The 27,227-nt window shown below is 41.3% G+C and overlaps 1 protein-coding gene across 1 annotated transcript; it reads right to left on the bottom strand.

Annotated features, from left to right (window-relative positions):
* Positions 1-25,341, bottom strand: LOC143283216 (calcium-responsive transcription factor-like). Its single transcript, XM_076589392.1, has 15 exons — positions 25,326-25,341; positions 22,965-23,197; positions 22,212-22,466; positions 21,394-21,523; positions 20,464-20,476; positions 19,509-19,698; positions 16,932-17,046; positions 15,559-15,699; positions 14,226-14,450; positions 11,394-11,547; positions 9,220-9,376; positions 8,135-8,274; positions 6,311-6,559; positions 4,546-4,666; positions 1-1,804 (listed from the first exon to the last, which is right to left on the bottom strand). The coding sequence occupies exons 2-15, from the start codon at positions 23,173-23,175 to the stop codon at positions 1,749-1,751; spliced, it is 2,157 nt and encodes a 718-aa protein (XP_076445507.1). The 5' UTR covers positions 23,176-23,197; positions 25,326-25,341; the 3' UTR covers positions 1-1,748.
* Positions 25,342-27,227: the final 1,886 nt, after the last annotated feature.

Below are 27,227 nucleotides of genomic sequence, written 5' to 3'. Positions count from 1 at the left end.
AGCACGGGATGATCAACACTCGACTTGTACCCTCTCCCTATCTTCCTTTTCTTTTTGACATCTTCCATATGTATCCAGAACAGCATAGGATGATCAACACTCGACTTGTATCCTCTCCCTATCTTCCTTTTCTTTTTGACATCTTCCATATGTATCCAGAACAGCACGAGATGATCAACACTCGACTAGTATCCTCTCCCTATCTTCCTTTTCTTTTTGACATCTTCCATATGTATCCATAACAGCACGGGATGGTCAACACTCAACTTACATCAGAGACTGCCATTAGCTTATAACTAGTTGGGCCAACACAGCAGTGAGAGCTGTATGATCAATAGTTTCTCCACTGCAATGGAAATTCATTTACAGCTTAGTCGTTTGTGAAGGACTATGACTCCCCAGCTAGGGAGCAAGATTGCAATGGCTCCTAGTGCTGCAGCCTTGGGGGCTAGCTAGCCTTTGGGGGCCATCCCCAATGCCGACTGTCCTGAAACCCTCTTGGCTGAGAGAGAGGGTATGCAACTTGGGCAAGACTCTCTCCACTATAATCAAATTGTAGCCCGGACAGTTGGTACAGCAGTTGCCTCCTCTGCTCTTCTGATGGTCTAGATATGACTGACCAACATGCATATATGCCTGATTGTCAAGTAAATGGTGGGATTACGTTTGGTGTTACTTGACTTTTCTTATCAGGCTGTATGTGCAGAAGCTGACTTGTTTGCTTGCTTGTGTTTTTCACTTGTTTTCAACTTTTCTCCATTTCTTTCATTCCTCTTTACTGTATCCATACTTATGTGACTATCATCATCACTTCTGGAAGTACTGAGATCCTTCAAAAGTATATCTTTACATAAACAAAAAAGAAATACATTTTGCAAAGTATGTTTAGGAAACATTGGAGATTTGGTTCACAAATCTTTGGTTCTGGCTCACAGCACACCTCACAGCAAATTTCAAGTAAACTCTCTGAACCAGCTCTTTACTCAAGAATTTCTAATTTCCCACACACACACACAAACATACACACACACAGAATTTCCTGAAAACCGCCACATGTTCCAAACACCTATCCAATTCCAGTCACAGTCTTTTTTTCCCCCCACTCCACCTGTAACAATCAACACATTTTTTCCACACACTTTTTCCACACTCTGACGAATCAGAAAGCAAACCAGTATTTGCCCCAGTGAAAAACAGGGAAGACAGCAGTGCACCCAAGTATACTTTCAAGACAACGACAGACACGTCATTCCCCCAAAAAACAACACAGGGTGGTCCAAGAACTCCTACAGTACAACAAAAGGAGAACTGTCAGGTATATCAGCTCTACAGAATCCACTAACAATCATCCCCATCTGCTTCACATGACACTGGTTTATATGTCAGCGCTGTTGTCAGCCAGCTCAGTTTTCAGTCTGTGTTGGCGTGGGTGCCATAAGTGTAAGGATAAGGGGTGGAGAAGGGAGGAGCATGCGGTGCTCGCACACATGCTCTGTTGCACGTGGGTATGTGTACATGTGTATGGGAGGAAGAGAGAACGCTCACAGAACAACACAAGCAGCTCAAAACACTGCTGCACAGCTGAGGAGGCAGCAGTAGAGGCAGCACAGCACAGCCAGTTCTTGCAAACACACTTTGATTCACTTTCACAGTGCTGAGAAACAAGAGGATGTGTCTGCCACCTGGATGTCTTTTTCTGGAGGTCATCCATGAACACAGGGGATCACAGGAACTGAGGATTGCACGTTTTACTGGGACTCAAATGTCTCGGACACTGGTGCCGTTAGGACAAGCTGACTATCATCTGGAAATCAAAAGAAGAAGAAAAAAAAAATATATATATATATTCTTGCGGTAAAAAAAATAATTCAAACTTTGATAACAACAATCAAAACAAGGTATCAATCTCAAGGATTAGTCTGTTGTAACAGTTCTATTAGTCACCAATCAGCTGGTAAGAATTACTGGAACAAACTCTGAAACAGATCCACTCTTCTCTCATAACTTTAAGTTTACCTCCCTAACTTTCAGTTTATCTCCCATAACTTTCAATTTATCTCCTACAAGTCGCGTTACCTGAACATAGGTATGCCATCACAAAGTCACGATAAAGACAACACTGTGCAAAATAATAATAATAATAATAATAATGGTATTTATACAGCAGAGACAAATCAAAGCGCTTTTGCACCAGTCATTCAAACGCATGCATAACTCAAAACTGGAGAAACTGAAGACAAGGAAGAGGCAAGAAGGGAGGCTATTTTGGGAAGAGGTGGGTTTTAAGGCCAGACTTGAAAGAACTGAGTGTGGAGGCCTGATGAAGCGAAAGAGGAAGTTCATTCCAATTACAAGGTCCAGAGACAGAGAAAGAATGGTGGCCAACAGTCGAGTGTTTGTATCTGGGTATGCGTAAACAGAGTGTATCCTAAGAAACAACAGACAACTAAACACAAAAAAGTGAAACTTCTTCATCCAAAAGCTTGAAATGGACAATATAAAGAAATGGGAAGCATTAAAAACAGAATCTTGCAACTTATCACTGTGGCATGACCCAGGCTGTACAGCAAGGACTGGACATATTTTAAAGGACAGAGAGGCATCTTTTGCCATTCAAAATCAAACAACTTTATTGCTTGCTTCAAACATTAAAACCAGAAATTTTTGGTTTGGGCCCATTCAAGTACTCAACAACAACTTTTTGAAATAAAAAATGTGGAGTAATGGCCTAGTGGTGATGCGTCTGCCAAGGCAGCAGGAGAATATGACCAAACCGCATAAAATCCCACACTCACCCGTATTTTCTTCCAGTCCACGAGACCTAGAGTCATGGTCATTTGGATGAGATGATAAACCGAGGTCCCATGCACATCATGCAATTAGTGTACATTAATAATAATAATAATAATAATGGATACTTATATAGCACACTATCCAGAAATCTGCTCTAGGTGCTTTACAAAAACGCTTTTGATAACATAAAACATTAAAGAACCAATGGCAACAAAAGGGCTGTCCTTGGCAGAATTCTGCAGAAAAATCCACATATACTTGTGTATGTGTGTGCGTGATTGAACCATGACTGAATGACACAGGAAATGACTGATGAACACTTAACTCACTTGGGACGGAAAGTTTTCTCCCTTGCTTTTTCCCTACAGACAGTCCATTTGTTAGGGTTAGGAAGAAAATCACAAAAAATACAAAACACAAAGAAACTGAATGAAACTCACTTTACTTGACCCACTGACCCCTCTCCTCACGTTGTGTGTATGCCCACCTCCCTCCCTCTTCACTGCCCTCCGAATCTCGAGTCACTGTCACTACCTTCTTGGAGGTAGCTTTCTTCACAGCAGATACTTATCATCTTCGTTGATGTCGGAACCTTCACTTTGAAGCATTTCAATCACTTCAGCAACAGTAAAAGCCACTGTCATGATCAATTTTGCTCCAAAACTTTCCACCGAGACACCATTTTCGAAACGTATGTAGCTTAGCTTGTCATGTGGGGTGCCCAAGTCAATGGCTTGCCGGCGAGTGTGTTGTTAAGGAATCTCACAATAAGACTTTCCATTCAACCCTTGACACGTTTGCAATGCCCTGTGTAGCTGTAGTTGTTTTGCTACCCCATGAGGGAAACGTGGAAATTTTTTCAATTGTCAAAACCGCTATTGTGTTCTGTCATCCAGAAATGCGCCTTACGTCAGGAACGTTATAGCGTTCCATCGTCTGGACTGAGTTAAAGGCAGCTGTCAGTTGGGTCTACCCAGGTAGGCAGCCTGTTGTGCAAATGACTCTGTGTTTGTAAAGCGCTGAATTTGATCTCTGACTAAAGACAGGCATTATAATTGGTAATAATAATAATGATGATGATGATAATAATAATGATAATAATAATAGTAAATGAATAACCCATCTGCCAGGACACCAAAACAAGCTGATATGGATCAGACAACATCCACAGCGAGAATGTGCTGACATGACTGCCCTAAAATAAAAAAATTTGATAGCAAAATACCAGTAACTTTTATCATCATCATTCTCCTTCATCATCAATAAAAAAAAAACTGTCCCAAATTCTGTGGCCTTTAATGCCCTGTTCTCAAGTTGACCTAAGTTTCAATCCCTCTTCACTTCTGTGCTTGGGGTGAGTCCTGTCAAAGTCTTCCATATTGGCAGATTCAAGGGGGACTGTCGCTGGAGGGTCGGTCAGACTCTGCGACTAAGTGATTACTGCTGTCATTTAGTGTGCTAAGTAGTCTGTGTCCTAAGTGTGTTAAATCAGAACCAACACTACAGAACACCACAGAAGTGACTCAGCAACAGTGCAGGGTCTCCTCTGGTGTGTGGCCTTCCGAAGACCCAACATCAATAGTTTCCTGAGCACTGCCGATGCAGGTACTGCCACGGATGAACTTCAAAGTGGCTGTTTATGGGGAACTCTAATTGAGTGGTGTAGGAGTAATACCACTAAAATGGTGTAGATGACAGGGTTGAAAATAAAGAAAATTAATAAAAAACAACAAAAAAAACACCACCACCAACCTGCCATTGACACAGTTATGAGGTCTGCATCGCTGACCAGCACCCCCTCCGTCACTTTCTCACCATCCTCCTCCTCCATGCGTGGTGCCGCTAGGCTCCCGTCCTCTCCCGCCACAGGCATCTGAGCAAAAAGTATTACTTGGAGGTATTTATTCAGAACTCTGCTGCTCATAGCCAGCCAACCACACAGGGCCATGTCAAGGTTGATTCTTCTTTATTTTATTTTTTTTTTTTGATCCTGTACAACATGAAAAACCCCACCAAAAAAAAACTTTGAAAAGAGAAAAGAAACGTAGGCTCAAGTGCAGTCACATTCATACACATTCATGCCTCTGACACTGATCATTCTATCACTTTTTTGCCAGAGGATAAAAAAACAGCAACAACTAATCCCAACATAAACATAATCATAAGCATTTTACACAAAATTACATACAATAATAATCATAAAAATAGAAAATTACCATGGGGCAAGTCATACAAATATTTAAAAAACGACTAAGGCCTAAGGGGCACCTCACACGCCCCTGGCATGAAAAAGAATATGACATAGTAAGAATGCCCAATCATCCAGTCCCGAAAAAGACAAAAATATATATTCAAGGCTCTCTTGAAAAAAGGACCAGCAAGGCAGCAATAACGAAAGGAAGAGACGACAGACAGAAAGAAAAAGGAAAATGCCAGAAACAAGGAGAGCAACAGAAATAAGGAATTTTCCTGCACAGAATTTCCAGAAGGTTAGGGATTACCATCCATATTAAAAGAACCCCCCCCCCCCCCAACCCCCGCTCCCCAGGCATCCCCTAGGGGGGAACTCTTCAAGGAAAATCTGAACCACAATGGGTTGTTGGCAGCACTAATGATGCTACACAGTAAGCATGTCAAAGAACAGAAAACAGATCTCTTAAAGAAAAACAATGAATGAAAATGATAAATCAACACACAACACACACAGACAACACACTCACACACGGACAACACACACACACACACACACACATACACACACATGTACACACAAACACCTTGCCAGACAGAGTGATTAAAAACACTCATTTTGTTTACATACGATTAAAAAAAAAATTGTCAAAAATTCCTGTAAAGTTTGTTGTACTGATTCTCACCAGTTATCAACACCCTCAGTACTTTTGAGGCAACTTAAAAAAAAAAAAAAAAAAAAAAAAAAAATTCCACTAGCAGGTAGCAAAAAAACCCCCAAAAAAAAACAGGAGGTGGTGCTGAACTGTAGTGATGCATTCTGTGAGAAAAGACCGTATTTCATACAGAGACATTTGTTGTGACAAAAGAGTAATACAGTTTAAGTTTCAATTTCTCAAGGAGGCATCACTGCGTTTGGACAAATCCATATAAGCTACATCACATCTGCTAGACAGATGCCTGACCAGCAGCATAACCCCACGCGCTTAGTCAGGCCTTGAGTGCATGCATATATTTTTGTGTACCTATCAAAGTGGATTTCTTCGACAGATTTTTGCCAGAGGACAACACTTCCATTGCCATGGGTTCTTTTTCAGTGTGCAAAGTGTGTGCTGCACACGGGACCTTGGTTTATCGTCTCATCCAAATGACTAGATGCTCAGATAAATTTTCCAGTGAAACTTGGGAGAAAGGGCGAAAGCGGGATTTGAACCCAGACCCTCACTGACTCCGTACTAGCAGATGAGTGTCTTAACCATTGTGCCACGGTCCTCCTCAGAACATTACAATACAAAACACTACATTATTCCGATCACTGCCAACCCACCTGAACAGGAACCATGGTCTGCGTGTCCACACCTGATGCCTGCAGCAGCTGTGAACATGCCTCCTCTGGGCTGACAATCTGCATCTCCGCCACGGACTCCTCCATACCCGCTGATGCCACGGCGGCAGGTAGACCAGCGGCGGTGCTCTGTGAGGACGCAGCAGCTAACGAGGCTCCGTCCACCACTTCCCCGTTGTTCATGTTGGTTGCAGTGGCTGACAGGTCTTCACTGGTTTGAGAGGACCCCAGCTGAACAGAAAGGAAACCTGTTATAACTACCAGCTGCCATGACGTAGTGGTTAACATCCTAGACTGACGACTGGGAAGATACGGGTTCCATCTCCATTAGAGGTGGAGTTTTTTTCAGCCCGTGGCTGGCTCCTTCCCAGAGCTGAGTGTGCTATGGGAATACTGGGACCACACAGTCAAGGGTCATCCACTTCACAGATATGCCTTTGGGGAGTGTTGCTCTAATTACCTGACCAACAGCACAGGTGTCTGAATCTCTCAGCCTGGTCGACGCCAGGATAAACTGTGAGAGCACAGCCTTGTAAACTAGTCCCAAACCTGAAGAGTCCCCTACAGCAGCACCTTCATCACCCCAATCTTCATTCATCCTCCTCCGAATATTGAAAACAAAATGTTCCAAATTCTGGGGCACCAAAAGAAAAAAAAGTGTTGAAACTCTATCAACTGTATTTGTCAGTCAGTCATTCTGTGAATAAATGACAGACAAACTATTTTACAATTTATGTAGTTGTCAGTGTCATGAAATCTCAACTGATTTGTAAGTGTTCACTAATGATCAATCATGCAATGTGACTAGCAGTTTTCCATGAATTCCATGATCAATGCAATGATCATTTTGTTTTAGATTGGTGAAAATAATGTGTTTGAGATCATTCTGTCCACCACCCGCCCCCATCTCTCACTTCTTTAACTTCTTTTTTAAGCAACATGAGGGTACTCTTTCTCAGTTTCAAACATGTTTTTTCTTCAGGTATACATACTCGGCTTTAAATCACCAAACTCCGATGTATGGTAAAGAAGTCACTGTCACTGTCACTGTCAGGCTGTGAGGAAGAACAGGCAGAACTGGTGAACTTGGACAAATGAACAGAAGCATTCTTCAGAAATAGCAACTAACAGCACTGAGCATTTCGTGCAAGGTCATGAAGGTAAGCCTGTGAACTGGGACAGCCAGGACGAGCCTTCCATGAGCCGTGCTTTATCGCAAGTACAACAAGAGAGGCAAGGCCTTCAAGACTCACTTGTGATAAATTAAGTCCCCTAGCATTAATTACAGAATAATTTCCCTTTTTTATTATCTGCACCAAAACGTTTGCAAAGTAAATAAAAATTCCATGCTTTGCAAAAGAAGTTCCTGTTTGAACAAAAAATGATAATAATGACTGCTCTTGTTGTTGTGTCAGAATATGAGGTCAAAGTGCCAAGTTTAGAGAATACAAAAAATACAAATATAACAGTAAATGCAGTTTGCATATAATTAGGCTTCTTTTTTACATTTTTTTGTGCCCATCCCAGAGGTGCAATATTGTTTTAAACAAGATGACTGGAAAGAACTGAATTTTTCCTATTTTTATGCCAAATTTGGTGTCAACTGACAAAGTATTTGCAGAGAAAATGTCAGTGTTAAAGTTTACCACGGACACACAGACACACGGACACACACACAGACAACCGAACACCAGGTTAAAACATAGACTCACTTTGTTTACACAAGTGAGTCAAAAAGTACGGTCAGTCTTTATGTCGCTCTTCCCTCCCCACCCCGACCTAAAAAAACGTGTACATGTCTCTCACCTGCATCAGGCTGTCAGCAGGGAAGATGGCAGGATGAAGTTTGGACAACAGCTGGGCTGTCTCCGGTGTCAGTGTCGTGCTGACCTGTGTCGTGCCATCCGACAGGTGGGTCTCTATGCGTGATATGATGTGATGACCCTCTGCAAATAAAGCCATATTAGACAGTGGGTCTCTATGTGTGACACATGTAAGATGTGATGACCTAGCGCAAACAGAGCCATGTGAGATCGTGAATCTGTATGCATGATATGAAGTGATGATCCTCTGCAAATACAGCCATATTACACAGTGGGTCTACATGTGTGATAAAAATATGATGTGATAACCCTATGCAAACAAAGCCATGTTGCATAGTGAATCTGTATGCGTGACATGATGTCATGACCCTCTGCAAACAAAGCCACGTCAGATAGTGGGTCTCTATGTGTGAGACATCAGACAGCGGGTCTCTTTGCCTGACATGATGTGATGACCCTATGCAAACATAGCCACGTCAGATAGTGGGTCTCTATGTGTGAGACATCAGACAACGGGTAGAGCTCTTTGCCCGACATGATGTGATGACCCTATGCAAACATAGCCACGTCAGATAGTGGGTCTCTATGTGTGAGACATCAGACAACGGGTAGAACTCTTTGCCCGACATGATGTGAAGACACTCTGCAAACAAAGCCACGTCAGATAGTGGGTCTCTATGTGTGAGACATCAGACAACGGGTAGAGCTCTTTGCCCGACATGATGTCACGACCCTCTGCAAACAAAGCCATGTGAGATGGTGGGTCTGTATGTGTGAGACATCAGACAGTGGGTCTCTTTGCCCGACATGATGTGAAGACACTCTGAAAACAAAGCCATGTGAGACAGTGGGTCTTTATGCATGATATGATGTGATGACCCTCTGCAAACAAAGCCATGTCAGATAGTGGGTCTCTATGTGTGAGACATCAGATAGCGGGTACTTTTTGCATGATATGATGTGATGACCCTCTGCAAACAAAGCCATGTCAGATGGTGGATCTTTACGTATGGTATGTGTCAAGATCGAAAAGACATTTTCCAAGCTTTAACGTCCAGGTGCGCTCACCTGCATCAGGGTTCTGTGTGAGGGTGACGGTGACCGTTTCTGGCATGGCCAGGGTAGGAGTGATCCCCCTGTCCAACAGGGCAGCCAGCCTGTCCTCCCCTTCGCTCAGATCAGCACCGTTGTTGTCCCCTCGCTCTGGCAGGATCTCCACATTCACCTGTTGTAAATAGGTCAAGAAATAAAGAAAAAAAACCCACAAAAAAACAAACCAACTTATAAAATCCCTGTCAGGAAATGATGGGGCTGGTGACTGAGAAAGACCACTGGGTTCCCACAGATGGGACCAGACAAAATTCCGTACTTTATTTTTCTGAGTCAAGTTGCATGAAAAAGTCATCTGATACAATGCTGCCGAAAGAAATCAATGTTCAATTTCATCACTTTTTGTTTTCTCGAATGTTTGTTTGGGTTTTTTCTCTGTGTGTTTTCTTTTGGGGGTTTTTGTTTGTTTTGTTTTGTTTCTTTTTTGGGGGGATGGGGGGGTCAATCATGCATTAACTTTGTGATTAAGCTCTTAGTTGAATGGTACTGGTCAAGGATTTCATTTCACTTTTTCCAGACCCCTGAAAAGGGCAAAACATATTTTTTCCAAGAATGTTTTTTTTCCAGCCCAGGAAACGGTTCTTTCATTTTACCAAGACTTTTCCAGACTTCCATGACACTCTGTACAAACCCAGAGACCAACACTGATACACACTAAAGGCAGCCATCCACTGCTGTGTGCAACCATACGACCATGTAAAGCGATTAACACAGAATACAAGTGTATGATGCGCTCTCAGCAATCCACAATCAGACAGCACAAAGCAGTGACATGGCCAAGTCAGTCATTCTCAGTCCTGAGCTTGAGCAGTTCAAGAGAAACTGGAATCCATATAGCCCCTTGGTCATAACAGTCACAAAATGAAATAAAATGGTTCAGACTTTTTTTTTTTTTTTTTGTCACTGATTGATCAAATTGAAGATAATGAAAAATATTCACGTAATGACTAAATTCACTGATGCTGTATATTATGTAGTGTCAGCTCCTAAGTGGGAAAGTTTATAGCAGACTTGCTTACACTTGAAAGTTCGAACATGAATCATACAATGTTACAATTATCTTTCTTTTTTTTTTTTTGTTGCAATATTACAATCCCCCCCCCAAAAAAAAAACAACCCCAAAAAAACCCAATTTGTTTCTTCTCACTGTCTGCTGTAAGTAAAGAACATGTTGCAGACGATGTGAACAGCAAAGAAGAAGTATGAACATGTCTCTGCCAGTGTGACTGGTCACCATACGTCTCTGTCACATGAAAAAAATATAATGGAGCAGTGGCCTAGTAGTAATGCACCAGACTAGGAAACGAGTGTCACAGGTTTGATTCCCATAAACAAAATGGGCTTTTTTCTCCCTCCACAAGACCTTGAGTTGTGGTCTGGGTGCTAGTCTCTCAGATGAGATGATAAACCAAGTTCCCCTGCACTGTGATCTCTAAGCACAGACAAAAGAACCCATGGTAACAAAAGCTTTGTCCCTGGCAGATTCAGCAAAATCAACTTGGATATAAAAAAACAAATACACTTGCAGGCAGAAAAAAACAAAAACAAAACTAACCCCCCAAACCCCCCCCAAAATACTAGGTGGCACTCTCAATATATCGATACGCTCTCCCTGGGGAAAGCAGCCCAAATTTCACATGGAGAAATCTGATGTGACTTCTTCTTCTTCTTCTGCGTTCACTCGTATGCATGCGAGTGGGCTTTTACGTGTATGACCGTTTTTACCCCACCATGTAGGCAGCCATACTCCGTTTTCGGGGGTGTGCATGCTGGGTATGTTCTTGTTTCCATATCCCACTGAACGCTGACATGGATTGCAGGATCTTTAACGTGCATATTTGATCTTCTGCTTGCATATACACACGAAGGGGCTTCAGGCACTAGCAGGTCTGCACATATGTTGACCTGGGAGATCGTAAAAATCTCCACCCTTTACCCACCAGGCGCCGTCACCGTGATTCGAACCCGGGACCCTCAGACTGACAGTCCAACGCTTTAACCACTCGGCTATTGCGCCCGTCATCTGATGTGACAAAAGAGTAATACAATATGAATATGATATGATACAGTATGATATGAAACAACTCAACATAATACATCACAATGAATGTAGCTGATCAACATGGCTTTACCGTTGTGGCAGTGACTCCTAGGGTTCCGTTTTCTATATCCTTGAAAGCCTGATGGAGGTGGTTTTTCAGATCGTTCACAGTTGGAAACAGCGTCAAGTCATGACGCTCTGGTATTATGTCACTGCCCGCAAACATTTCTCGCAGCACATAGGCACTGAAATAAAAAACAAAACAAAACAAACAATAATGTTAAAAAACCCCATATATTCATATAAATAACAATAATACTGATAATAATACTTAGAATAATAAAAAATAATAATGATAATAATAACAACTACAATAATAATATAATTTTATTCATGAAACCAAACCACAACAAAACAACATATAAAGCTGGAGATATGTATGTTCTTCTTTTATATAAAATATATAATTGGCACATGTAATTTGTTAAAAAATCTTTTATTCCCCGTAAGCTAGGAATATGAATGTTCTTTTTTTCCCATACAAACAAAATATAATTGGTACATGGTGCATAAAAATATTTTGTTTTTTTATGAAAAAAAAACTTTCCCCCAAAGTGAAGAACATTATGTTCCTTATTTTCATTTAAATAAAATTTTACTGGTGCATGATCAATTTTTCAATAATCTTTTTTATGAAAAAAATAATCTTGTTAGCCCTATTAGATCTGAGGTTTTACGATACTTACCTAAATAGACAATCAACTTATTTCACTTCATTCATGTGATAAATGCACTGAAATGCCAAAAACCACAAAAGACAAGATTTCAAGGGACGCAACTCTGTCAAAAACCTCTCTGATAATTACATCTGTGTATGGGACTGATGAAAAAAATGGAAAATGGTGTGTTTAATGAGGCTGAAAAACCACTACAAAATGCTGAGCTAGCCCGAAGTCAACACTCCCAAGTCCTCTCAGAAAAAGGCGGAACTGATTCCAGTCTCTGGCATGAAGATATTGTAAAAAAACAAAAAAACAAAAACCCAACAACAACATATACATCTAATGAAAACTTTTACACTGGCAGAATCTCCATTGTTATCTCTTACGCATTATCATTGCTCCTTTCATGCACATTCATTCCCCAGTATGCACACAAAGCAAATCACCTCACCCCTCATCCATTCAATCACGATCAACTTTGTCCAGTACCATGCACATCCAAACACTCAATGATCTTGATGTGACTGCAAATGTGCAGTGCATGGAACAAGAAATCCTGTAACATTTCTGTAACGAACTGTATCACATGGACTCCTTTCCACGTTAGCCTCTGGGAATAAGTGAGCTCCGAGCTTGAGCTGATAAGCTAGCTTAACCACATGCCAACGTATGGTCTGACCGTGAAGAGATAATAGTTATGCACCCATCCCCTTTACTGCAGAACTCTGGAACAGGTTTACGAAAGCATCAGACCAGGAGGGCAGTGGGTGGGTGGAAGAAGAAACTGGCAATTCAGAAGGTATATAAAACTTTTAAAACAGAAGAAACAACAACAACAAAAGAAAACAAAAAAAACAAAACAAAAACAAACAAACAGGAAAAAAACAGCAGTGGGTGTGGTAAAAAAACAACAACAACCACACCACAAGAACATAATCTGCCCCTCAAAGGATAAGCATGTCACATAAAAAAAAAGAACATAAAAACAAAAAATCCTCCAACTATATTGCACATATCTTCTGACTTCTATCACTGTACCAGACATGAATGCATGCACCCAAAGACTGGTCTGGCTGACTTTAACAGTGATGGTAGTTCTACATCACTGAACACGTTTATGAACTGGTATGGGAATCAAATGTCAAAAAGTATGTGTATTAGTGCACTCGGGTAAGGAAAGATACACTGATTTGGAGGTGAGAAAAATGCAAGCCAGAGACTCATGCTTGCTCAAAGCATACGACAGTTAACTCTCTCCATACGAACGGCGAAAGAGACAACGTTAACAGCGTTTCTCCCCAATTACCATCATCAAAATATTGCAAGCGGAAGGCTCTTACACTGAAGAGGTGAATGTTGACAAAGAATACCACAATTCTGACGACGGAAGCTAAAGGTTGGATCATTGAGACACCCACTGGACATCCGAGGGGTCTGTGTAGAGGAGAAGAGAGGACTGGCCGTACTGAGTGAGTTAACCTGTTCAACTCTCAAGAGTTTACAGCCTCAGCAGACATCCCTGCCTTACTGATGAGGAAAAGCATAGGAAATATACTGAATTCAAGCTTTGTTTTTTCCCTGAAACTGACGTGTGGACACACCTGGAAACACTGTTGAAGTTAATTCCCTTCGTTTGAAATTTATGCAAATGTATAAACATGGAAAGCGTTTTATTGAAACAAAGTTTGACGCCAGAGCACTGCTCAGGCACAGGACAGAATGAGTTAAGCTGTGAGATGACGCCTGCATCAGGCATCAGAGAACCTCAAAGATACCAGGCCTCACTTTTACATTAAAACAGAAACCCCAAACCATCTGCCAGGCACCAACAATCCCCAACTCATGATCACCAGGCCAAAGAAAAAAAGAGAAAAAAAAAAAGAAAAAAGAATGAATTGAGATTAAGGACCCTCCCCCCACTGGTCCTCCCACCCCACCACCCGCGCCGCCAAAAGACTATGATAGAATGCAAAGATAAAGAAGAGAAAACAAAAAACAAAACGAAAAAAAGGAAATATGTCAAAGTAAAAGGAAGAACCAAAATGGAACAAAGAAAAAGAGACAAAACGATTTTTTAAATAACTAACTAAATAAACAATTAAGCAAATACACAAACAAAGACTTTAACCAAAGCCAAATACCAAAAAATGAAGCGGAACCAACCCAGCCAACCAACCACCAGCCTGTCTCAGATCTCTTACCGAAGCATTTTACGGATAGTGTACACCCGCGTCTCTCCGCTGGCCACTATACTGCGCAGCTTCTGCACCACTTTGGGGTGGAGCCGGATCCCCTCAACCTGGGGATCGTCTGCCACGCTGCCTGTGCTCTCAGGCTCATAGGTGTTCACGGGCTCCTTCTTCTCCATGATGGGGTTCTCATCGTGATACTCGTGGGCTTTTATCGTGGGAAGCTGCACGTAGAACCTGTCAAGAACCCCAGCGCAATTACAAGATTCGTTGAGAGGCAAGGCAATGCAAGGACAGCATTTATACTCATCTTGCAGAATCTAATAACATTCATTAGTCAGTATGAATATTCACTCAAAAGTGCATGCAGGGCTCGATTTTAGCAGTCGCCTGACTGCCACGGACAAGTTGATCATTGTGTCTGACATGTAATGTCCTTACTGAACCTGCCCAAGCTAAGTTATATTTTTCAAGACTAGCATATTGCGTTTTCAAAAATATTGGTCACGCTCCCGATACCAACTGTAAGATACCTTCTTTGTCTAGCAGACAATGTTTTGAGTCTGTCTTCGACAGATGGTCACTGGAATAGAGAGATGTCGTGCAGCTCTTTGATTTGCCATTGGTTGCTATTTTTAAAGAGCCCACGGAAATTATTCCTACAATACAGTTTGCTTTCCATCCATCACATCACACAGCATAAAATCATAATGAAATAGACTCTAAATTTGAATGTCACATTCCACTTCAAGCGAAAAACTGATTCTACAATTAAATTGACCTCCATGGATGGAAAGCCACAAGTGAAACGTTGCGAACAGCAGAAGACTGTATCAGTGTATGAAGAGGAGAGAGAATGAAGGTTTCAGCGGAAATGGCTGAAAGAATTTCCGTGGCTGACAGCTGACTGTGAAAACAAACCAAAAGCAATGTTTTGTCAAGTGTGAGAGAAAACTTGTTTCAGCTATTGGAAACAACAGTTGTTTTTTTTTTGTGAAACACAATAAAACAAACATCAGCTGAAGAAAAGTGTTTGACTACTTTTTCAGTATGTGTATACATGTGTGCACGTGTGTGCACGTGTGTGTGTGTGTGTGTGTGTGTGTAAATGTATGTGTGTGTCATGCGTGCATGCGCATAAGATGCATATAACCTTCAGAAAGTAGGGCAAGTACAAAATCCATCCAGGTAAGTGAATTTTCCAATCACTTGCCAAACTGAACAAGTGGAAAAAAGTTTATGGCGAGCCTTGGCATGTGTGAAAGTAAGCAAGTCTACAAAAACAAAACAAAACATACCAAACAAACAAACAAAAAAAAACAACAAAAGAAAAACAAGACCTCACCTCTCAGAGCCAGGCCACGATTCTACACGCTGTTCTCGCAGTTCATGAAAAGCTTTGTCCATTGCCGAACGCAGAGCTTTCTTGTCTTGTCTCAAGTCAACAGCATATTCAGGGAACTTCCGCACTCTCTTGATGTATATTCTGGTGAAAACAATACAGACATCAATGGTGCATGTCGCACTGATGAAGAACCTGTCAGCATTTGAATAATGTATGTATTCTGACATAATTTCAAAATTTCCCTTTGTTAAGTTATGCTTTTTGAGCTGTGTGTCTGTCATATTTTTCTTTTTTATGAGGGCAGGATGAAAAAAAAAAAAAAGCCCAATATCCTTATTTTTCTTTCCCTCTGTAAAACAGGTTCACTTATGCATTCATTAAGCATAACATCATAGAGAACGAGAACAGAAAATAGACCAATGTTCTGCCAAGTTCATTCCAGAAACTGGCCCTCATCCTGGTACAGACTCAACAAAAGACTACTTTTGTTTTTTACTTTACTGTGTGAGGCGGATTCAGGAAACTTCATCATACTGGGTGGGTTGTTCTTTTTCTCCTAAATAAAAAAAAAAAACCAAAACAAAAAACAAAAAAACAACAAAAAACAACAACAATTTCCTGAAACAAAAACCCTGTCTATGCATCTGAAACAAGTACTCTAGGGACTTTTTTCTTCTTTTTAATTTTTTTTTTTTTTAAGTAGCATTCTCATGGAAGCTCATTAGAAGACACTATCCTGGTCAGGCAGAAAACTGAACAAATGTGTTGTCTGAACCAATGTCATAAATAATGCTGCTTTCCTTCAAAGACAATACATCTTTTCCTATCTGCCTCATGCAAAAAAACAGAACAAAACAAAACAAACAAACAAAAAAACCCACCAAAAAACAAAAACAAAACAAGTATGGCACATATATCCCAGAAATCCTGAAACAGATAAAGTATTCACTATTGACAATGCACTAGCCCCAGTTTAGAGTTCTCTGTCTTACTACACGTTTTCCACTGTGTGTGTGTGCATGTGTGTGTGTGCGCGCGCGTGCATGTGCGTGTCTATGTATGTGTGCATGCGTATATGTGTGTCAGTGTTTGTGCATATAGTTGCGTTCATTTGTGTGTGTGTGTGTGTGTGTGTGTGTGTGCGCGCGAGTGTGCGCGTGTGCATTGTGTGTGCATGCTAGTGTGTGCACGTGCTTGCATGTGTATGTAAGTGTATGTTTGTGTGTGTGTGTGTGTATGTGTAAGCACAAGCATATTTCTGACTGTCTGTGCTGAGTGCTTACACTCATGTGTGTGTGTGTGTGTGTGTGTGTGTGTGTGTGTATATATATACATATATATATCTCACAAATAAGATCCTGCCAGTCACTGACCTTGCTGGGCAAGTCTTGCAGTACTGATTGGCAAAGCTGCCATCACGATACCGCTTGTTGGCGTTGCCTTTTCTCCTCGGCCCATACTGGCACTCCATCACCACAGCTCTGCTGCCTGCAACACACATTATAATAATAATAATAATAATAATAATAATACTATTAAACATCATCATCATCATAATTATTATCATTACTATCATTGTTGCTGTTATTATCATCATCACTATTATCATTATAATTTCATATAATCGTGTTACATGTACAAAAACTCATTGACCATAAATGATGAAATAATAAAATCGGTTTACACAAACTTCAAACAGATACCATGCGACGCAGTTCGTTTTCTCCACTGCCTGCAAACACTGGAACTGTCTCATAACACTGCTGTGAACTACCATGTAAACGTCAAGAATCAGTAGTAAACACCCACCCACTTATTTCGGGTTAACACTGTGATAAGGGTAAAATAACTTCTATGTAAGTCCCCATCCCTCACTTTGAAAAATAAAATTACGAAAAAAATGACAGTCTAGTTTCCTATTCATAGATAATATTACTTTTCAAAGTGTTGGATATTTAGAACCCCAGATATAGAACAGAACAACTGCATGAGATATTGATATGTCATTGAAAAAAAACCAAGTAAGATCATCACATCACTCCATGAGGCAATGTCTTGTTTCAGTAGCTGGCGTTTTGTTTCTAACTGTTAGCAGAGAACAAAGGCCGGTCCCTGGGGATTCAGCAATCAAAGTCAGATCTGGTCAACTGTGTGCCATAAAACGAATCTTATAATTAAAATTTAAACTCTCAGCATTGGATTATTCAACTGATATTATAAGTGTAACTGGAATCTTCTCACATATGAGCAAATGCCCAGCCAGAACATGGTGAAACAAAATAATAGATCTGGCTCCAGCTGAGGGGAGAGTACCAAGTAAATGTCCAACCCCATCTTTAACAGGGTTCAAATTAAGCGGGTGCCTGGGTGCAAATGCTATGAAAAATTGGCTCGGGCATGCAAATTTTCTGTTGAGAGTGCCCAGCTGGCACTCAAAATTTGATAGAGGCGAAATAAAATTAAATCAAAAGACACACCAAGACAGCAAGCTTGAATGCAGTCGATCAAAATGTACCGTGTTGTCTGCTGCAGCTCGCTTCGTGGAGCAGCATCTTTGCGTGTTCGTGATCGGATGTTGTCGTTCATGGCACATTAGCGGCAAACAATGTTTCCCATCTTTAATGTTAAAAGAAAGGCTCCCGAAACAGAGACGAAAGCTCAGGATGACAAAAAGATATAAACAGCAGGAGTATGAATCAAAGCGCTAGCGCATGTACAATGAAGCCTGGCAGAGAGACTTTCCTTGGCACATTTTATTTCATGTTATTATGCTGGCACCCAAAACCACAATTGGGCACTCAAATGTTTTGTCCAGAGTGTCTGACTGGCACTCCCCCCCCAAAAAAAAAAGAAAAGAAAGAGTTAAATTCGAACCCTGTTTAGGGTGAAGTTTGTGCAGAGGGGGTGGGTGCTTACATGGTAGTTAACAATATATGAATCAGTCTTTGTCAGAACACTTGCCATGTGAGAGGACACAAGGACAAAATGTTCTGCAACCCCCAACCCCCTTCCTCCCAGGGCCTTTCCTTATTTACAGGACATCATGACTTGACTGTCCTGAACCAACAGGATATTTTAAAACTTTTTCTTTCTTTGTCTTTCCATGAGATTTTGATAATTCTTGTTGATCGAAGAAACACTGAATTTTTCTTTCATATTTTATATCTATATCATCTGCATGGACTATAAATGTGATAAGTTGTTTTTGACTGAATTAATTTTTCTTTCATATTTTATATTCATATCATCTGCATAGACTACAAATGTGATAAGTTGTTTTTGACTGAATTTTATCATGTATTTACTTGTGGTTTTTCTTCTTCGATTTCTATCTATCATTTCTACATTCCATTCACATATATTTATCTTTTTTTCTAATCTATTTCTTTCTCAAACTTGGAATATTTTATAGCGTGCTGTTCAGACAAATGACTGAAAGCACACTGATGTTTGTTGGATAGGAAACGTTCATCCAATAAAATCTGGATGACGCGCCAAACAACATTCACTGTGGCATTCAACCTGAATCACCATCAAAGGCAATGTGATTTTGATGGCAACAATCAGAAATGCATGCAGCACAGATCAGTTTTCTAATGCAAGGTATTCACAACTGCCTTACTTTGCATTTGACTCAGAGCCTGATTTCATAATAAACAACAAAAATAACTTTTTCTCATATTATCATAATTCTGCATATCACTCAGTAAACACAAACTGAATTGCTCAATGTCACTGATTTTAAGTTTCAAACACACCAAAAAGGCGGCATGGCAGAACAGAATGTCTTTATTACCAAGTGTACCGGGGTCACAATGAATATTGGGCAGGGAGGGGGAGGAGGGTGGGGGGCAGGGGGAGGGGGGAGTGCGTCATGGGTGCAATCATGGATTGGAAAACATACAAATACAGTATGATTTTTCATACATAATCCAGGACCTCATACTTACCAATGTTGACAAAAGGAATGCCGTCGAAAGGCACGTACTGGGACTTCCACATGAGGCGGGTAGAGGGCTTTGCCGGGCTGGGAGACTGGCGGGTGCCCCAGAAACTGCTGGTCTGCTGCTTGTGGTAGGTCAGTAACAGGTCCAGCTCCACCTCACTCTCCACATAGCCACGGTAGCTCTCTCCTATTTTCTGTGTGTGTGAAAGGTTTAAAGTTTAAAGGTCCCATAGACTTTTGGCCATCAGGGCAGTGAATTCACACCCACTTGAACTCAGCACAGGAACTATCAGAATGATCTAGGTCTCAAGGCCAGCCCAGACTGAGATTCAATAACCCATATAAGCGGGAATACAGGTATTGATGTGTGGTCCTGGGAAAGCCTTGCGGACTCACGTGGACCTGGAAATCTGCCATTCAGAGAGGGGTGAAACAAACAGAGAGAAGCTGCACTGACTTGCCACATGCAAGTCAAATTCTGTAAACCCAGCAGCATCTACCTACCTATAACTGCCTATAAATTTCTCACTGATTTTGGGCGTGCAAAACCCAAGACAGGAATGAGTGCAAACTCCATAACAAATCACATTTGCTGGCATTGTAATTCTTCCCAATTTCTGTATTCTCAAAACATGGCAATGAGTGTAAACTCCACTTTTTCACATTTTCCACACACATAAAATCCCCTCTCTTTTTCTTTGCTTTAAATAATCTTTAACTGTTTAACAGTACACATGATTACAATACAAAGAAAGACAAAAAAGCATGAACAAACTAAAAGCTTTACTGTGCTCACAATGTTGCACTTCAATTTTGACATGACAGCTGATGAACCATATTATCATTTGTATGAAGTAACTTATTCATAAACAGTAAGTAAAGAAATAAAACAAATAAATACACAATATAGTGAAATAATGCTACAATCAATATCAACATGAAATTAAAACTATAGTCACCAGAGATATTGGCCTGATGGAAGAGAAACAAGAAGGGGAAAAATTAAATTTAGAAAAATGGTGGGTAAAGGGGTGGGGGAGGGGGAGCAGAGGAGAGAGGAGAAATTCTGACAGATCACTGGCCAATTCATTGAACTTTGAACATTTGGTCAGTCAAGGATATGATATGATTAGGACATCCAACACACATTTAACAAATAGAATCATGTTGTTCCCGTTTTTCACAAATACTTTTTAAAGTTAAAATCTATTTAAATCGGAAATAAACTAGTGGACAGTTTGAAATATGAATATATTTGCATGATTTTGGTGATCATGATCTCCATACAACAGAGTTTGTAAGTGGATATAGTTCGAAGATTGTATTTGCCCAAGCCACATGAAAAGTATTGACAAAATAATCAATAATGTTCAGCAGTTTCGCTTGCACGCACTTTCTCTCTCTCTGTTTTCCACCATCTCTCCCTCCCCTGCTGAGTATAAGATATTTTCCTGGGGAACTGTAGCCCGATCGCAGAACATTTTTAGTTTCTTAAAAAAATATTTAAAAAAATTTACAACCCTTGCAAGTAATTCAAATAATAGCTGATTTTCTCATCAGAAAAGTTTACAGGTTTCCACAATATTTAGCACCCAACGCACACTAGACAACTCTTAATGACTTGATGATACAAGTGAAACGTGCTCTGAACTCCTGCAAGACTTAGACAGAAAAGAAAAACCCTGTGACTGTTCATTGTAATGATCATTATAAATTCATAACAAGGGCTGAGAGTGGACTGCTGGCACTGACACTGCGACAGCATGAGCCCAGATATGACTGCTGCTGAGTACGAGAAATACAGGACAAACCTTGAGGGGGGAGAGCCACTAAAATGGCACTGATGATGGGGCAGAAGAAAAAAAACACTACCTACAGACCTACCTCACAACTGTGCATTCTGCCGGCCCATGAAGGGCAGTCTGCAGGGGGCGGTGGGGGCATCAAGATGGCCGCCATAGTGTCTGCACTTGTCACCTGGCAGCTCTGTGGCTTCCTGGATATCGAGGTCAATGCCTTCTGAAAAACAAAGAGAGAGACAGTGCCATTTCCCAATTAAGACGCTGATGAGTGAAATCCATATTGTACAGAGAGCATGCAATCATAAATCACATAATTTCTTTCCTTTTTTTTTCTTTTTTTTTTCCTTCATATGGACTCATTTATTTATAGTCGAACTGAACTTTCTCTTGTCTCAACCATCTAAACATGATCTGTGATAAGTCCAAACATTTGCATGTCTAAATACCTTTTTGGTAAAGATTTGGCAATCACATTGTCTTAATGCCAATTGCTATCTTAGCTTCTGAACAAGCTCTCCAATACAAAAAGTGATTAAACCATTTCTTCAAAATGGTTTCTTGTGAATCAAAGTAATTGTTTTAAATAAAGTTGAAATTTTGGGTTCACTTGTCCATGCTGTATTAAAAAAAAAACCCTGCATAAATCCTACCCATGCGTTAAAAAAAAATAGAGACGAAAATGCATACAACGGGACTCAAAATGTTAACCCACCAAGGCCATATTGCCCCATTGCGCTGATGACACCTTAGAGAGAATCTACTCAACAGTCTGTGATACGTATACAATACAAAACAAAGTGAACAATAATGCTTCATACTATAAAACATGAGCATCATACCCAAATTCTGGAGACCTGGTTAGATTATCTTTGATAATCATTAATCATCATACAAACTGACTGTACCCCCAATATCAGTCTTTGTGGCCTGGATCAGTTCTGAGGGATCAGCCACAGCGATTATGGTGGCCATTTCTCCATTCCCGATGCTGGGCACCACCTGCCACACCCGCCCTGCTCCATCTGGCTGGCTGGTGGTAATGAGGTCAGAAGCAGTCGGCAAGGTGATGACCTGGATCGTCTGCTCCTGTGAAGGAACCACTCGGGCAGCAGACACGGGTGCTGCCAGCAAGGATTGGAGTGTCGTGTGTGTGGCGCCCACTGGAACATTTACATTTCTTCAAAATAAGCAGCAATATCTGTTTCCACCGCTTACTTTGGCTGAAATCAAAACATTGCAATTCCTTTGTGGAGGACCAAGAGAGAAGCTGAGCATTTTTTACAGTCATTCTTAGCTATTCTTTTCTTCTTTATTGATCTTCTATCAGATCAGGTTATTCCCTTTCACATTATTCTTTTAATCTCATCTCTTAGTTTGTGCCCATTGAAAAGACTGAAATCATGTTGAAAACTGGTCACAATCATTAAAAGAAAACAAACAGACTTTTCAAATGATCATTTTCTTTTCTCTCTCTCTCTCTCTTTTTTAAAATTAAAAAAAAAATCTTTCACATCGATTCATCTTTACTGATTACCATTATGTTCTTTTCATCTCTCTCACACAGTTAGAAAAACTGAACCACTGAAAAGTGGAGTCTAAAAGACTGTGATAGGTATGTAATTTATTATTATCATTATTATTATCATTTTAATACTTACCATTAGAAATGGTAGCAACTCCGTTGGTGGAGACTGCAAGACTGGCAGACAAATCGCCATCTGTCTCTTCTTTGACAATTCCACCCTGAATGATGTTGGCCCCTAGGCCAGCAGTGGCTGAGGTTGGCAATGTCACCAGCACAGCTCCCTGCGGGGAAACGCTCTCCAGACTGGGGGCCGCACTGGTTGTGATACTGTCTTTGGTCATCATGGGGTTGTGTTTTGATGTTGAACTGCAATACAAGATGCTTCAATCATAATAAAAAAAAAAGAGATAATAATAACAATAATAAATTTTCAATTCAGTGGAGTGATGGCCTAGAGGTAACGCGTCCGACTAGGAAGCGAGAAAATCTGAGCGTGCTGGTTCGAATCACGGCTCAGCCGCCGATATTTTCTCCCCCTCCACTAGACCTTGAGTGGTGGTCTGGGCGCTAGTCATTCGGATGAGACGATAAACCGAGGTCCCGTGTGCAGCATGCACTTTGCGCACGTAAAAGAACCCATGGCAACAAAAGGGTTGTTCCTGGCAAAATTCTGAGGAAAAATCCACTTCGATAGGAAAAAACAAATAAAACTGCACGCAGGAAAAAATACAAAAAAAATGGGTGGCGCTGTAGTATAGCGACGCGCTCTCCCTGGGGAAAGCAGCCCGAATTTCACACAGAGAAATCTGTTGTGATAAAAAGCAATACAAATACAAATATAAAAGATATTCTAAAAACTTTGAGTAACTGTTGCTTATTTCATTCTGTCATGTGTTCACCCTAGAAGTTGAAGAAAGAAGGAAAAACCTTCTTACTCTGTTTTCAGAGGTGGAGACTGGAAAAATCTCCACACTTCATCCATTTGACAATGTTGGGATTCAAAGAATGAACCGAACAGGTCTGTCTGACAGGTCTGGCACTTTGAAATCGAAGTCCAGCATTTGGCTACTGAACCCATTCATGATAATATCCTACTGACCTGAAATTCCATCTCAGAACATATTCATGAACATATATTTCAATTCTATGGAAAAAAAAAAAGTTTTCTATTTATCGATTAACTGAATTTTGACTGCACCAATACAAACTGGAAGTTCTAAATGGCAATGACAAATCAGATGATTGAGTTTAATTGAATTTTAATATGTAACTCTGACCATTCATGGAAAAAAATATGAATTTCTGTAATCTGAACAAAATAAAAACTTTGATATCAAAAGCCCATGAAGACAGAGAGAGAGAGAGAGAGAGAGAGAGAGAGAGAGAGAGAGAGAGAGAGAGAGAGAGAGAGAGAGAGAGAGAGAGATAAAGAGAAAGAGAGAAATAGTTTGTGCTCTAGAGGTACATTTTCAATTTTGAGTGTGTGTGTGTTGTGTGTGTGTGTGTGTGTGTGTGCATCATGAGCATGTGGCTGTGTGTCTACATGATTGCATGCTTTGTAGATTATATGTGCATGCATATGCATGCTTAGTTATTAGCATATATGTGCATGCACATGCATTAATTTTGCAAACTGTGCATCATAACATATGCTTTCATGTATGTGCATGCACTGCATCATAATCATACAATACATGGTTCAAGTCAGGTTCTTGGTTTCTGAAACCGAAGACAAAAGGAAACGGAGACTGTGTTAGTATGTATGTGCATATAATACAAGCAAATTGAAAACAAGAAATGACTGTGTGTGTTAACTCAATCTTGGTGAGATGGGAAGAGTGGTAGTGGGGTAAGGGTGCAGGGCCTTGGAGACGAAAACCATGGTGGGGGTATCTGGGAAGAGGAGTATCTGTCAATTGGAGTATTGGGAAATCTTTTAAGCCGTTTCGTAGCATGCCAAACACCTAATTTGGCTTCAAGGGCTTTGATTCGAATTTACAACTCGTATAATTGACTGTGGTACAGAATATCCACTGTACGTCAGTGCGTGTGGATCGATAGTATTGTTCTAATCGTTACAAAGGCTTGAAACTACGTGACTCGACCCGGTGGAGCAAGGGAGATGAGGAAGAGGTGATTTGTATAATACGAATTAATGCCTGGGCTTAAGGGGGGGAAGAAGAGGGAAAAGTAATGGTCCTTGATGATCGGCGTAACATGGCACTGATTTCACGATTCATCAAGGATGATTTATTCCACTCGATCAGTGTGGATTTCATTCCACTCGATTAGTGTGGATTTCTTTTATAAGATACTATGGCGAGGTCTTTTTTCCGACAAAGAGTATTCTTTCTATTCAAAAAATCCACTCCACTGAACCCTTACGATTAATATTGTCTACACTAAGGAAAGGTTCGTCGCACTATCATCATACGACAGCAAGGGGAGTACAGAAACTGAAACAAAACAGTGAGTGCGAAAACGAGTCACTAACCTCGTAGTCGAAAAACCTCGACATCAAGATGGCGACGAGAAAGAGGCCAAATTCTTGCGCATGCGTACTGAGCCCATGATAATCGGCCGGAGTTCGAAGGCCCCTTTTCTCGAAGGCTGGGAAACAGAAAGCGAGCGCGTGCGCGCGCGCGTGTGCGTGCGTGCGCGGGTGTGTGTGTGTGTGTGTGTGTGTGTGTGTGTGTGTGTGTGTGTAATAAGTGAAACTGGTAGACACTTTTACAGTCCAACAAGATTTGGTTTACATATTCACCGGCACAAGGCGTTCAGATTATGGGATAACAAAGGGGAAATAGTGGAAAACACCGGGGATTTTTTTTTTCATTCTTATAGCCCATGTATTGCTATTTAAATGTTATGCTTATTTATTGAGAAAACAGATTATGTTAATCATGACCTTTCAAGCTGCGTCCATGACCAAACAATTATGATGCTTGTCAGTCCTCTGTATCACAGTGCCCGGCCGGTGTGTGTGTGTGTGTGTGTGTGTGTGTGTGTGACACTCAACTTGAGTTCACTGAGAGATCAGTCAGTCTCAGTAAAATAAAATCTCCCCTGTTATACTGAATGGGTTGTTGCATCAGTTTGAATTATGTTTGTCTCAGCAGCTGATTTCTAGGTGGAAGAATAGAACAAAAGATGCCAACAGTGTCCCTAAGGGTCTGGGTTCTCAGTCTTCTTCTCAGTCAGTCGTCAGTTTGGCCCGCTGCCACGGGAACTGACGACTGAGTCCCACGACGTTCACACTGGCACTCGGCACGTACGATGTGTACACAAGTGGGCTTTTACGTGTATGATCGTTTTTGTCAGTCCAGTGGCCATCAGTGTAGGCAGCCATACTCTGTTTTCGGTCAGGGGTGTGCACTGCTGGGTATGTTCTTACTGTAGTGTTTCCATAACCCACCGATCGCTGACATGAATTTCAGGATTAACGTGCGTCACTGTTTGATCTTCTGCCAGTGCGTGCGAAACTGATACGGCTGACACCGGAGGGGGGGAAGGGGGGGGAGGGGGGGGGGGGTCTGCACATATCTTGATGACTTGGGAGATCGGAAAAATTTGATCTCCACCCAGCCGCCCTTTACTAGTAACCCGGCACCACTGGCACGGCTGAAGCGCCAACCGTCCGAGATTCACCGCGGGCTGCACTGGTGAGTCGAACTGAACTAGGGGCACTCAGATTGAAAGTCCACCGTTTTAACGATCACTCGGCGGCGCCCGTCAGTCCACGGTCTGCCCACTGAGGGGTTCCGTCGAATCCCGGCCGGGCCGCTCTCGCCATTTCTCCCCGCTTTGACTGACTGGGAAATCTATCTAAGCGTTTGGTCATTCGGATGAGACGATAGACCGATGTCCCGCACTGAGCACTGAGCACACTGCCGGACGAGGCGTACTGAAAAAGATTCGGAATTTCTTGCCGGAACCCATGGCAATATAAGTCGCAAAATTCTCGGAAGAAGCCGGGAACCAACTGATACTGAGGTACCATACTGACACCGGCATACACATCTGCCTACCTGCCTACCTTTTATCTATCTATCTATCTATAACGGTCTCTCTCTCTCTCTCTCTCTATATATATATATATATATATGCATATGCATATCAAGGGTTATTATTTCGTTGGGTTACGCTGCTGGTCAGGCATCTGCTTGGCTGCAGATGTGGTGTGGAGACGGGATGGTCAGTGGCCGGATTTGTCTGAACGCAGTGACGCCTCCTTGAGCTACTCAGCCGTGATACTGAAACTGCATATCAAGGCCTGACTAAGCGCGTTTGGTTATGCTGCTGGTCGGGTATCTGTTGTGGTATAGCGTTTATGGATTTTTCCGAGCGCAACGACACCTCCTTGAGGAACTAACAGCTTATTTCTGGCTCCGCCTGA

This window comes from Babylonia areolata, chromosome 6, assembly GCF_041734735.1.
Source record: "Babylonia areolata isolate BAREFJ2019XMU chromosome 6, ASM4173473v1, whole genome shotgun sequence".
Lineage (NCBI taxonomy): Eukaryota > Metazoa > Mollusca > Gastropoda > Neogastropoda > Buccinidae > Babylonia > Babylonia areolata.
The sequence above is the reverse complement of the archived record's forward strand: the minus strand, read 5'-3'. Positions and strand labels throughout refer to the sequence as shown.